We start from the raw sequence: 14,816 nt of genomic DNA on the forward strand, positions 1-14,816 counted from the left end.
ATTAATTTGGTTTGCTCACCAAGTGTGTCTGCTTTAAACATATAGCCACAAATTCTTAGATATTGTTCCTTTCAAGAGGTAGGGTCGAGTTCGACCCTCTCCATGAATGTGGTCTGTACTTAGTGACTTGTTTCTAATGAATTAAGTGGAAGTGACAGTGTGCAACTTCAGGGACCAGGTCATTGAAAGGCACTATGATGTCCACTGTAGTCACCTTCTCTTAGATCACTTGCTTTGTGAAGAACCAGCTGCCATATTGAACAGCCCTATGGCGAAGGCCACATTACAAGGAACTCGGGCCTGCGACTAACAGCCATGTGACCGAGCCACCTTATAAGTAAATACTCTGGCTCCAGTCAAGCCTTCAAAGGAATGCAAACCAGATAGATATCTTGAATGTAACAGCTGATGAGAATCCCTGAGCCAAAACTAACCAGCTAAGACTCTTCCAGATTTCTGACCCACAGAAACTATGAAACAATAAATGTTTGCAAGCCACTATTCATCTTTGGGGTAATTTGTTACACATCAATAAGTAATTAACATAGTGAGGAAATCCCATTATCCTTAGAACACATGCATACCTTCCTTCCAAAACTAAAGTCTTAGGCTCTCCAGAATCCGAATCAGACTCCTCTGGTGTCTTGCATGGATATCCCCTGGCCTGAGGCTTTAGATGAACATTTTGTGCAGTCACAATATTCTCATCTTTCGGGCTTTCTGTAACTCTATAAAAATGAAAAGTTTATAATTGTTTACATTTCTTCATATACTATTTATTCTAGACACAATATATAAGTGGGTAGACAAACAAATATCGCTAACCCTGTCCAGGTCCTAGGACCAACAACCAGCCCAGGAAGGAAATTTAATTCTAGGACCTACCAAGAGTTCTAAATTTGAAAAATTCTGATAAGGGAAATGGCTTAAGATGGAAGTGATGACAGGACACTGGGACACATTACAGACTGGCAGCTTATGTATATCACAGTTAATCTATCATAGTTTTTGAAAATCTACATATAACTGAAATTGTTTTCTCTGATACCCCTAAACAGCCTACTGGGGAATACTAGGGTGTTCAGAAGGGCCCAGTCTCATCTCTTTGGTACCTACCAGCTAATTACGTAGTTTACCCCCGACATACTCATATGCAGACAAGATATACTAATCCTAGACTCACGATTTCCTCTCTTCTCTCACCTCTCTCTTATGTCTCAATTTGTTTTATGTTTAAGTCTTATGTTTCAATTTGTTTCTTGACTCAGTTTATCAACTTCTTATCATAGTGAGAAAACAATTTGCACGCAACATAACTAAAGAGCATGCAAACTTCTGAATGTTCTTTGAGAGTTTATTCCTGTAGATTCTACTGTCCCTCTAGGTCCTACCATCAGAGTCAAAGAAAATAAAAGGGATTATTAGAGAATACCATGAACAATCATATGCCAAAAACTATATAACCTAAATGAAAATAACAAATTCCTAGAAACACACAAATTACCAAAACTGATTCAGGAAGAAACAAGCAAACTCAAAAAACCTATAGTAAGAGAATGAGTCAGTAATCAAAAAAACAGCCCAGAAAGAGAAGTCCCAGCCCATGTGGTTGCACTGCTGAATTTTACGAAGCATTCAAAGAATACGAACTCTTCACAAACTCTTTCAAAAAATAGAAGAGTTTTATGAAACTAGTATTATCCTGATACTAAAACTAGACAAAGGTATCAGAAGAAAACTATACACCACAAAAATTCAACAAATTATTAGCAAACCAAATCTAGCAACATATAAACAGAATTATATATTATGATCAAATGGGATTTATACCAGAGATGAAGTTGGGTTTAACACTGGAAAACCAATGAATGTAATACATCATATCAATAACAAAAATCACATGCTCATCTCAATTGATGCAAAATAAGTATTTAGCAAAATCTAACCTCTTGATAAAAGCACTCAACAAACTAGGAATGGGTTCAGCAAAGGTACACGTGGGATTCCAATGGCCACTACAATGTTTTGCTTCTTAAGTGAGGTTATGGGCAATCAGGTATTACTTTTATTTTTGTATATCTGAAATATTCCATTAAAAGAAACTGAATGAGAAAGGAGATACGAGAATGGTGTGAAAAAGTTAAACAGAATGTGTACGGGGTTATCTTTTTGCACCATAATGTCATACACTAATATACGTTAGGACCTCTGTCAGTCACGTCAGTACATCCCCAACACCTTGCAGGTTCTCACACAAACCTAGTATTTATTGAATGAATGCTGTATCATAAGCAGAAATGCATCTATATCAAAAGCAAAAATTAAACATGAAGAACAATACTTAACTCACTTAGGTTGTTAGGACTGATAAGAATTCATTGAAAGCATCTAGCCAGTACTCAGCAAATAATAAGCACTCGAAATATGTTAACAACTATCATCTTAGGGGGAGACGTATTATGATGTATTCCTAATGATTAAAATCACATTAACCTCACTTAAAAGGAAGCAAACTGAAGTGTACACTTAAAAATGATTAAGATAACAAATTTTACATTATGTGTTTTTATCACAGTAAGAAAAAAAAAAGGAAGCAACTCTCAGGCAATATTTCCATTAAATTTATCACTCACATCCCACGTGCCATATATTACTCCCTATTTTAATACTAGGAAACAAATTCAGAGTACACTTTGCCTGGGGCATCACCCAGCTAATTAATGGCAGAGCCTGACTACCAGGTCTGTCAGGCTGCAGAGACCTTTATACTAAACTGCCTCTCTATAATGATTAAACAACATAGAGAAACTATTAAATGCTGAACACAAAAATAACTACATTGTACACATAACAAACATTACCCAGAATGATTAAGGCTTTTCTTCTTAGTCATGTCTTTCTCCTCACTTTCCAATGACTCATTCTGGGAAGAACCAGAAATTCCATCATCATCAATAATTTCTCTAGTATCTTTTGCATTTACAGTCTTCTGTGCTCTTGAGCAGCCTGGATTAGTTCTCTTCTGCCCTTTAAATGGAACAGATTTTTCCCCAATATTCTTAGATGATTGATTTCTTTTTTCAGCAGGTTTTCGTCTACTGTTGTGATACCCTGACAATTCTTCTGTTATTGAAGAATTGCTATTATAAGCAAGACCTGAAAGATTCAATAATAACCTAAAGTTAGGATAATATTTATTCAGGTTATCTGGCTCACTGAAATACTAACATTATTTATTTATTTATTTATTTGTGTATGTGTGTGTGTACACATATATTATATAAACACATACGCACACATCAATCTCATAGGCTACATCTGTTTTCAAATTACATTCATAAATTATGTGCTTTTGCATTTTTTCATACATGTATGAAACCCTTCAAATTTATCACAAGCTTCCAAAACCACCCTCTCTGGCTCTGCCCACCACTCTACTATGTATATTGTAACATTATACCTACAAGTATATTAAAATCTGAAATGTTGATATCTTTCCCAAATCTGTTTCTCATACCTTTCCTCATCTCAGTAAAGAATTGAGCTCCATCCACTCTTCTACTTGTTCGGGCAAAAAACCGAGTCATCCTAGACTCTGCCCCTGTAACTCCAATCTATCAACATTTCTTGTGTTACCCTCAAAAATATCATGAATCCAATCACTTTTGATTTCTTCCCTCCAACAATCTAGTGTCCATGCTTCCATTTTTGCTCAGCCCTAGTTTCCTCTCTACATCGCAATAAGAATAATCCTTTTAAAAGAGATCACTTTTAAGTCAGGTCACTTTATTGCTTACAATGTTCCAGTAGCTTCCCAATGCACTTCATCTAACCTCTATCACAGCCTACCTCTCTGACTTTATCTTTCCTGGCTGTCTTCTTCAGCCATACAGGCCTTCTGGACGTTCTTCAAACGTGCCAAGCATGCCCCATCAGCACCTATACAAATACTGTTCCCTTGGTCTAGAGTGCTTCATACCAAGTTATTTATATGGCTCCCTCCTTCACTTTTTTCACATATGTGCTCTAAAACATCATAATGGACTCTCATCGCCACCTTTTATAAAACAGTATTCTGCTCTGTCCTCTTATCCATCTCCACCCTTGCCACTTCCCATCTCCATCCTTTATCTGCTTTATTGTTCTTTATTATCTATCACTTCATGAATTATATATCATATTGTTGGTCTTCTCCATTAGAATGTAAGTCCACAGAGAGCAAGAATTTTTTGCTTTTTATTTTGTTTTTCCATAGCTGTATCCCTCTTTCTAGAATACTGTATATGATAGAGCCTCAATGAATATCTTTATAATTAACTGATTTAATATTTCTATCGATGACCCAATTTAACTCTGTCCTCAATAGATTTTCTCTGGAATTAGAGTATAAATCTACATAAAGCCTCTTACAGGATGATTTTTTGGGAGCTCCCAATGAACATAGTTTAAATGAAAATACTTACTCTGTTCTGATTTTACCACCCACCAATTAGATGGACGTCTGGAAATTCTTCGACTTCTCAGGACAGTTGAAGTCACTTCTTCAGGTACAAGTTCGTTCTTCTTGGATCCACCTGAAAAATCCTTCTTTTCACATTCCCTATTTTTCTTCCAATTTTCTGTATGACGAACATTGGTGTTCCTTTTCTTTCTTCCTAAATTAAAGAAAATCATAAATCAATCCAAAATGTACAGAACCAAAGTGTTTTCAGAAAATTAATTTAAAAAAAATCTCAATTATAGGAACTTCTTACTTAAATTTATCCTGTGGGTTTCTTGTCATCTCTATTTTTCAAAAGTTACGTGTTCTCAATAAGATCTCTAACTTTCTGTCACTTAAACTGCAAACTTTTCACCTTGCCTGATAATTGATATATGCTGCTGAGCCAAAAATAAATAAATACATTCTGAGGAAAACTGAAATATATGATTCCTTCCAACTACTTACCAATGTCCCAAGTAAAAAAAGGTAACTACTGCTTTTATGTTTTGAAATAATTCATGATTTCTATCAATCTAATTTTTGGAAGAGGAGATTTAAAGCGAGTTATCAATAAAGAGATCTTTCCCATATGAAGGAAAAGTTATAAATAGAATTTTAAAAAGAGGAAACAGAATGCAAAGAGCAATGACTATGGTAAGTTAAATAGCTAATTGAAAGGTTTGGCATCAACAGTAATTTCATTTTACTCAAAGGCAAATGGACAAAAAAAGAATCTAACAGAAGGGACAGATAAATTCTAGATTTATTTTTTGTGACTAACAACCAGGAAGGAGGAGAAATCAGGGAAATACAGACTATTTTAATATAAATATTGCAGCTGAGATGGGCACAACCACCAAAATGGGTTTAACAGAGAATTTCACTTTTTCAGAAATCGGTTCAAAACATTAGATGTTAGTAGACAAAATGGAAGATTTTCAAATAACTTAAGAAACCAACATTTATTAAGCATTTGAGACAAAGATTACTATAGAGCCCAAAGAAGGAATTAAAATTATATCAAGTAAAAAAATACAGAGTAAATAAAATGTATAAAAATATGTTAAGAACACTAGAGCAGGTATTACATATAAACCACAGAATTAGTTATTAAACTATATAGAATAAACAGGAAAGAAGGAGAACAGCTATACCAGCATCATCTGGGAGAGATTGTTTAAAAATATAGAATCTCGGGTCCCACCCCAGACCTACTAAATTAGTTTATCAATCAGTATTTTAACAAGATCCACAGAGAATTCAAATGCACATGCAAGTTTAAAAGCACTGTTCATTCCCCCCAGTTAAACCTGATTGGGGAGTAGAGGGATAGAGGAAGAAAAAAGCGAAATTATATCAAGATCCCTTACAGCAGCATCACTCTCTGATTCTATTTTGATAACAAGTTATAGGATTTAGAAATACTTTGAATTTGGGATAAAGAGAATGATTCATGCTTATAAAAGATGTAAGAGAAAAAGATTAAGCCTTAATGACACTGAATAAGGCACAAAAAAAGTTGAAGATAGAAAGAACCTACTTTACCAATATTGTGCTTAATAATAGTATCAACAAATACTTTGGACGTAATGACAATGGGAGATACTGGAAGAGCAACAACACACAAAGTAAAAAAATTCACCAGTAAAGATCTTTTAGGGAGAAGAAGTAGAAAACAATAATGTATCAATTTACAAAACACAAAAGCAAATGTATAGCACTTTCAACTTGGCTGCCACTGATTAGTAGTTTAAGAAATTATCTGTACAGCTGCAGGAATCCTCATCGAAGAATTTCATTTTCCTGCCCCCTATTTCTCCATCCTCAGTTCTTTCTCCAACTCCTTTTCCTCTATTCCCTCCCCACCACCCCGCCCCTTTTCCCCTTTCTTTTATGTTTGTCAAAGTAGCCTGAGGAACTACTGTAACAAATGAGAGGTGCTCATGATAACAGAGATTATTGCCCATGTTCATGAACCAACTTAAAAAAAAAAAAGACAATGTGAACAATGATTGAGCAGAAAAAGAATCTGAGGGAAAAAAATGCTAGCACCAAAGACTTATTTGGACAGTAATACAGAAAAAGAGTATCATACAAAATTAAAAACAAATCAATTAAAAACATTATTTCAGAAATCAGTTCAGGATCAGGAAAAGTTAGAAATTGAATGTCAAAGAATTTAGAAAACTAATAAACAAGAACACATACAGAAGATACAACTGATATATGAACAGTTAATAATGTGAATAGTTGAATATAAGAACTGAGGGGACATGTCATAAGTTAGGCAAATAGCTAGAAAAAGAGGTGACTTGTAAGTGATAAATTTTTACTACTGTAAAAACTGTTCCATATTTACATGTAAAGAAGTAGGATCCTGAGGGTGGGGCAGGTTTTAATAAACACAGCAAAATTATTCATCGAAAATATAGTAATATTTCTGTCACTGATGATAACGTATTCCAATGACTCACAGATATGATAACTGCTAAGGTCAAGATATGGGGGATAGTTTAGGAATAGGACAGATACAGTCCCTGTTCTCGTGGAACTTTCAGTCTAGACTTGAGGGAAATATAGAAATTCAGCAAGTAACCATGTTTGATAAAATAAAAAGGGAGAATATATAAAGAACACATTGGGCTTAAACCGAGTACAAAGCTTAGTAGGGAACAGGTACAAATTAGGAAAATTTTCTAAGCAAAAGGAACAGCATATTAAAAAGCCCACAGTTGAGAAAGTGGTCTATTTATGGAACTGAAGAAATTCATTATAAAGCAATCCAGAAGATGAATCTGAAAAGGTATAGAGAGGCCAGAAGGTATGTGTATAAATTGCTACAAAAATCTAAGAAATAAATGACTCTAGATTGGCTAAGGGGAGTAGAGTAGCAGGTGGAATGAAGAGAAGTAACAGATCTGAAAACTACTTAGGAAGAAGTCAAAAGACTGACTTCCTTTGGATTGTTCGGTAAAGAAAGCAGATTATTTAGCTCCTTCTGAGCTATTAGATTTATTATGGCTCCATTTATGAAGATAGGAAAACTAGAGGAAGAGGAATTTCCTATTGGAGGAATTTAGTTTCCAATATGTTCAGTTTGAGAAGCCCGTGGGCCATCAAACATGGAAAAATCAATTGGCTCAACCCAAGTCATCAGTTTAGGCATTACAAGTTTGTCAAAGTGTCTTTTGAATTAAAGACAAATTGTCATCAGAATAAAAATATATTTGGAGTTAAATTATCTTCATATTAGTCTTTGAAAACTGATATGATTGGCAGAATAATGGTCTCCCAAAGATGGACTCACCCTAATCCACAAAATCTGTGAAAATGTTATATTTTAAGAGACTCTGCATATGTGATTGAGGTTATAAAACCTTAAAATAGGGTGATTATACTGGATTATCAAGCTTGACACAATCTCATTACATGTGTCCTGAAAAGCAGTGGTCAGAGAGACAGAGCTAAGACAATGGAAGAAGCAGCAAGAGAAATGCCAAACGTGAGAAGGCTGGCATTGCTGGCTTTGAAGATTCAAGAGGGGAGCCAGATTCAAGAAATATAGGTGACTTCAAGTGGCTGAAAAAGGTACAGATTTTCCCCTAGAATTACCAGAAAAAAATGCAACCTTGTCAACACCTTGATTTTAGCCCAGTGAGATCCATTTCAGACTTCTAATCCATAGAACTTCAAGATAATATAATGTATGTTGTCTTAAGCCACTAAGTGAATAGCAATTTGTTATGACAGCAATAGAACATACAATTGGTATGGTAGTTAATCACAACGTTATATTCCCTAACCAATCTAGATCAAAAGGAATTTAATACTCGTGAAAATTGGTGTGCAAAATATAGCAGGTACTCAATAAATGTTTAACATTTATGATTAAAGAGAGTATCATTCAAGTATGCTTTCTTTATATGTTTCTACTTAAGAAATTTTGGCTATACCAAAATTTTGTGCCTTCAAATTTGTTGATTCATATTCTACTTAAGGGACTAGTAAGAAAAAAACTTTCTTGTAATGTAACTATCACCCTCAATTTACTCAGATTCTTTCTGTTGTGTTTTCTTAAAATGGCCAACTACTAATTAGAAATTGAAGGAAGCAAAAAAATTAAGAATAATTCCAATAAAAAGAATATGGGACATGCCTAACATTTACAAAAGAGATCTACAAATAGAAAAGATTGCTTTTTCCCCTTTTTAAAGCAGAATTTTTCATATACACAAAACACACACAGACAAAACTGAAATAAGACAACTACTATTTCAGATGGTATAAAGTCTGTGTTACAGAATATACAAAAAGAAAGCTAAAATAATGAGTAATTAGGTAATAACTATATTAAGGTGGAATTTGTTTTTATAAATACTAGCTTAAATATTGTGCTTTAATATGAACTTTCTCCCCTCTAAATCAGCAACATTGTATAGTCATCTAGAACCTTCAGGTACACATACAATTCTGGTCAAGAGAGTTTTCTGGTTAGCTAACAGTTTTGTCAATTTGAGCATCAAAAACATTTTCACTATTTTAAAACTTCTTTATAGAGCTTAAAAAAACATGGGCCCTTGGATGGGACAGATCCTGGGGCAGTATTTTTTAACCTCCTTTGAGTGTTACCTCCTTATAAGATTGTCAAGAAGGGTTAAATTACATTACACACATATAAAGTATCTAATACACTGGATACGTGTTTTCTATTCCACTAACTATTCTGGAGAAAATTCTTTCTATAAGAATAACCACCTTTTTTCTCTATTACTTAAAAAGTGGTACAAAAACCATAAATTGATCTATTCTTCCTGATAGTATCATCATTACAAACTTCAGTCACTGTATAATAATGACAAGGAGGGTGGCCACACTCCAGGTTTGTCTGGGACAATCCCAGTTTATGCTTACTGTCTTTGACATCCTCTCTCATGCTCAAGTGTCCCAGTTTTGATGATAAATGATAGTGACCCAAGATCAAAAGATCTATTGAGATATTAGTCAGATCATTGTTGTGTTTCCCTTTATCATCCTGTGAATGTATGTTTATCTGTTGATCTAGAGACCCCACCAGACTGATCTTTTTTTAATGGTGAAAACTGTGTCTTAGTAATCTTTGTTATTTCAGTGTTTAATACTGTGTCTGACATTTAATGACTATTAGATAAATGAGTAAATGATGGAATAGAAGAGTATGGATTTTTATCCTAAAAGAAATAGGCCCACACCATCCTGGGTTTTTCTTTCCCAATTTATATTTAAACCTCAAGAATATATGATGCTGTCTTATTTGAGTTCTTTTAACTACCTGGTTTAGTAGCCTTCCCTTTTTACTTCTCCTTTTATAGGTGCTTGCCATGTTAGAAGTTACACACACACATACACACACAAATCAAAGGATTGAATAATATGTAAAATAAAGAGATCTTAGAGAAAAAGTCTGTGGGCTTTTGAGGCTCTGTGTAGATTTAGGTTTACTTTGCCTACTTATCAAAGCTAAACAGGAATGTCACAAAAACATAAAGTAGCAGAATAATGTTAACAGTTATATTTAATATAAACACTTACCTACAGGTGGCATCTGTTTTTTGGAAGTGTGAACATTTTTCATCTCTTCGCACTCTTGCATATTTCTGTCTAAATCTCTTTGTGACTTGTCTTGGGCAATATGTGACACATCTATATTATCTTCAGACTGTTCCATATGAATCTGTTCTTCAACTACATTGGCCTGGGATTTTCTTTTCTGTTTTTCTTTTATAGTCCTTTTGTTTCCAGATGATTTTTCTGAATTCTTAGAATACACTTCATATTTTGTAGATCTAGAATTATTTTCCATTTCATCCGTCAAAGCACAATTCCCACTCAAGTTTTTTTGTTCAGAAAGCTGAGATTTCTCTACTGGGTGAGCGTTGCTGGAATGTTTGTCACTTGTCAAAGTTGTAGGTGATGTATTGTGATGTTTTTCTCTTGACTTCTTACTTTGACGGAGAGCAGTGCTCTCAGTAGGGGATACTGTGCATTGTTTCTGAGGCACAGCCTTTCTTGGTATCGTAATCCAAGATCGACTGGCAAAACTTCTGTCTGATTCATCAATTATAAATTCATCCTCTAACAACTTCGTATCATTTGCAGGAGATGAATGAGGTGGAGCAGTAGTTATATGCCTAACAACAGGACTAAAAAAGGATGTCATAATAATTAATAGCTCAAAAAAATAAAGCTTTTACCTTTACTTAGTGAAAAAAAAATAATCGATATAGTAAATAAAATCTACTTATCTTTTAAAGAGCAGTTCACATGTCTCCTCAATTTTCCCTTACCTTTAAAAATCTGTCCCTTCTTTCACATTTCTATATCTGATCACACTCATTTATAACACTAATGGGAGCACAGAAATTTAGAGCTAGAAGAAACCTACACCAACTAATTTGTAATAAATATGTAATCACCCACTACATATTTATTAAAAAGTTGAAATCCAGATGTGTAAATATACTCCAGATACACTGACAGTACAAAACTGCATGTTATATTTTTATATAACATTACAATATAAATTATATATATATACACATATGTATGTGTGTGTATATATATACACACACACACACACACACACATACACACACACATACATGTGGGGGGAGGGGTGGTTTCCCCCACACCGGCAAACAATTCTCAGACACCAGGAGTGTATCTGAGAATTCAACTCAATTCTGACACTATCTACCCAGAGATACCATCAGATTCCACAGGTTAAGGGTTCAGTCCCAGAAAACTGCCCCCACACATGCACACACATCAGATGCCAGCCACAAGCCCAGACTCTTGCTTCTGACCGATTAGATACAGACCGGAGGTTCTCAACAAACTCCTCCAAGTCAGAATGCCAATTCCAAGTCCAGATTGTCACCTGTACTTCCAATCAACTGGCTATAAATGAGGTTTCAATAACCTGCTCCTTGGATTTGATTAATTTGCTAGAATAGTTCACAGAACTCAGATAAACATGTTACTTACTAGATCACTGGTTTATTTTAATAGGATATAACCGAGGAACAGCCAGATGGAAGAGATGCATAGGACAGGACATGTGGGAAGGCATTCCACACTTGCCACATCTCCAAGTGTCCACCAACCTGGAAAATCTCCAAACCCCATCCATCCTCTGGAAGTTTTCTTAGTAGCCATGGAAAGTTTTCTTAGTAGCCATGATTAATTAAATCACTGTCATTGATGATTGGCTCAACCTCCAGCCCCCTCTCCTCCCTGGAGGTCTGAGATGGGACTAAAAAATTCCATCACTAATCACGATTGGTTCCATTGGTAATCAGCCCCCATTCCTACAAATGCTTTCAAAAAGTTACCTCATTAATATAACAAAAGACACCTTTCTACACTCTCAACACTTCGGACATTCCAAGAGTTCTGGGAGATGTAAGCCAGGAATTGTGGATGAAGACCAAATAGATATTGCTTATAAATCACAATATTGTAAAAGCCAAAACAAGATTATTTCTCAGATACCTTCAAGTCTAATATTCTAAGAAAATACTTATAAATCATATACTAAATTATATTATAGAAAAATTCCAAGGTTGAATAATTCACACACATTTGCAGATGTTTCAACATTATAATCATGGTATAGAAATAAATGGAGTATATGTAGAAAGGTAAATGCACTGGATTAAACAGCACCTCTTCCAATTAGTTGGGAAAGCTTTCTGGAAAAGGAAGAAATTATTCAAAGTATAATATCCCTCCAAAATTCATAAATTAAACCCCAATGTGACAGTACTTGAGGGTGGGGGCTTTAACAGGTGATTAGGTTATTAGTGTGGAGTGAACATGAATGGAATCAGTACCCTTATAAAATAAAATGGAGATTGGCATATGACGAGAAGCAGGTATAACAAAGCAGGAACAACTGAAAATGACCAAGTTGGTAAAAACAGTAAACTAGGGAGTGAAAGCCTTAAATACCAGCTGACAAATCTGAAGTTTATTCTACAGACCAGTGTTTCTCACCCTATTGCCATTAATTCTAGTTAACTAATGTGCAGCCAGTTAAGATTCACTGTTTTGACACAGTAGAACCACTGAAGTTTTTCAGTAGACAAGAACAGATTAAAATTTATTTTGTAACTATCCTTTTATTGACACAATCAGAAGAAAAAAGATTTATAACCTTAATAGTGAAATACAGGCACACTGAAATAATTTTCTTTCTAAATACTGCTTCATTTTTTCATATCATACAAATTAGAAAGTGCTGATGAGCACTAAGCTGTGAAAGCTGAGTAAACTAATTTGCTGACACATTTAATAATACCAATTAAATGAGGGTTTGGGGGTGATTTACTGCTAAGAAACTTCACTTTCCTTAAAGGTTAAGCATAATTCCAATTAACATTTTGTCAATTAAGATTCACTTTCAGTTAAATAGCATTAAGAATCTTTAGATTCTGTCCATAAAATATGAAAGAAAATGTCTCAAAAGATAATTTTTTTTTTTTAACCACTCAGTGGCTTGCTTTTCTAATCTCTCTCTTTTTTTTTAAATTTATTGGGGTGACAATTGTTAGTAAAAATACATAGATTTCAGGTGTACAATTCTGTATTACATCATCTATAAATCCCATTGTGTGTTCCCCACCCGGAGTCAGTTGTCCTTCCATCACCATATATTTGGATAATTTCTTAATAACTCACCTGGATCCACTTTTTCTTTTTAAAGTTTCTAAAAACAATGTTGAAAAACTCTTTTTAGCTTGTGGCTGAATTCCATATTCTGACTCTTGTATTATTTTCTGAGATGTTCCCGATGGTTTCCTTTCTTGTGGTCTTTCTGATATTTCATCCTCTACATCTGATACTTTATTCTCTATTTCTACTTTCTCCAAAATATCTTTATCTTCAAAGTTTAACCTAAAAGGTTAAAAAGAAGGCAAGCTGAATGCCCCACAGTTTGTTGAGTTTCCTAAACTCCCTTACAGTGACAACACAGACCACTTACAAAAATTTCCTTTGGACCTTTATTTAAAATTTATACATGCTGATTTGTAATCTCTTCTACAAAACATATAAGGCAATTTGCTCAGAAAAATTGTTTTGTATTTGTCAATAGAAAAAAAAATAATGGTTAAATCACACACCAAGGAAATGTGCAGCTTATAGCACTAGTTCTTAAACGTTTAATATGAATTGAAGCATTTGGGAAAATCCTATTAAAATGTGGATTCTGATTCAGAAGGTCTAGGGCAGGGTTTGAAATTTTGTGCAGCAGGTTCTCAAATAACACTGTTTCATTCAGCATTCTTTATAACATTGATGAGATGCTGTAGGAACTTACCTCTTGTTTATATCAAGTAGCCTACGGTAAAACATCACTTCACTTAAAGTCACAGAACCTACCAATGTTTAGCAAGTACTTACTGTATTACTAACAAGCTTCCAGATAATGCCATTGCTCTTGATCATCAAGCACAGACCAACTTTGTATAGCAAAATCTTAGAATGTACTTATTAGGTCGGTGCAAAATTGCGGGTTTTGCAATTACTTTTAACCTTTTAAACCACAATTACTTTTACACCAACCTAATAACTCCTTAGCTCCAAAAATCACATCTAACCCTACAGAAACTATATTCACTGCAGAAGTCCCCAACAGCAAAAGGCCTTGAACGATCTACTTTGCTTCTTAAAGGTCAAAGAGAAAGCCCCAAGAAATGGACATGGGTTTACCACAACTCACCCTTAATGATAATCCTGTTACCCTAAAAAATCACCTGCTACATACCCACCCTTGTAATTACAAACAACGTAGAGGAAACACAAGCTGCTTCTCTTAAGAAGTTATACAAAACTTACTATCAGGAAAAAAAAAGAATGTTTTTCCATAGACTATAGAAAAGTTATTGCCCCCAGCTTTCCTGACGTACACTTTAAGGCCTTCCCTATTGTAGATACGAAGTCGGACAATTAAGTTCGCAAACTTGTTGCAATGATGTTGCTAACCTTTTTTGATATCGGAGGGATTATTCATTATGAATTTGTACCAAATGGACAAACAGTTAACCAAACGTGCTATTTGGAAATGCTGAAAAGGCTGCGTGAAAAAGTGAGACGACCTGAACTTTTCGCCAACAATTCATGGCTCTTGTATCACGACAATGCATCAGCTCACACGGCACTGTCTGTGAGGCAGTTTTTAGTCAGTAAACAAATAACTGTATTGGAACACCCTCCCTACTCACCTGATCTGGCCCCCAATGATTTCTTTCTTTACTTAAAGGAAATATTGAAAGGAAGACATTTTTATCACATT

At 34.6% G+C, this 14,816-nt stretch overlaps 1 protein-coding gene across 1 annotated transcript in view; it reads right to left on the bottom strand.

Annotated features, from left to right (window-relative positions):
- Positions 1-14,816, bottom strand: part of CENPC (centromere protein C) — a 59,372-nt gene that overhangs the window by 28,929 nt on the left and 15,627 nt on the right. The window contains exons 7-11 of the mRNA XM_033106571.1: positions 13,202-13,417; positions 10,052-10,662; positions 4,464-4,655; positions 2,862-3,156; positions 585-728 (exon numbers count right to left, since the gene is read on the bottom strand). Of these exons, the coding sequence (XP_032962462.1) occupies positions 585-728; positions 2,862-3,156; positions 4,464-4,655; positions 10,052-10,662; positions 13,202-13,417 (1,458 nt within the window). The remainder of the gene's footprint in view (positions 1-584; positions 729-2,861; positions 3,157-4,463; positions 4,656-10,051; positions 10,663-13,201; positions 13,418-14,816) is intronic.

This window comes from Rhinolophus ferrumequinum, chromosome 5 (assembly GCF_004115265.2).
Source record: "Rhinolophus ferrumequinum isolate MPI-CBG mRhiFer1 chromosome 5, mRhiFer1_v1.p, whole genome shotgun sequence".
NCBI classification, from domain to species: Eukaryota; Metazoa; Chordata; class Mammalia; order Chiroptera; family Rhinolophidae; genus Rhinolophus; species Rhinolophus ferrumequinum.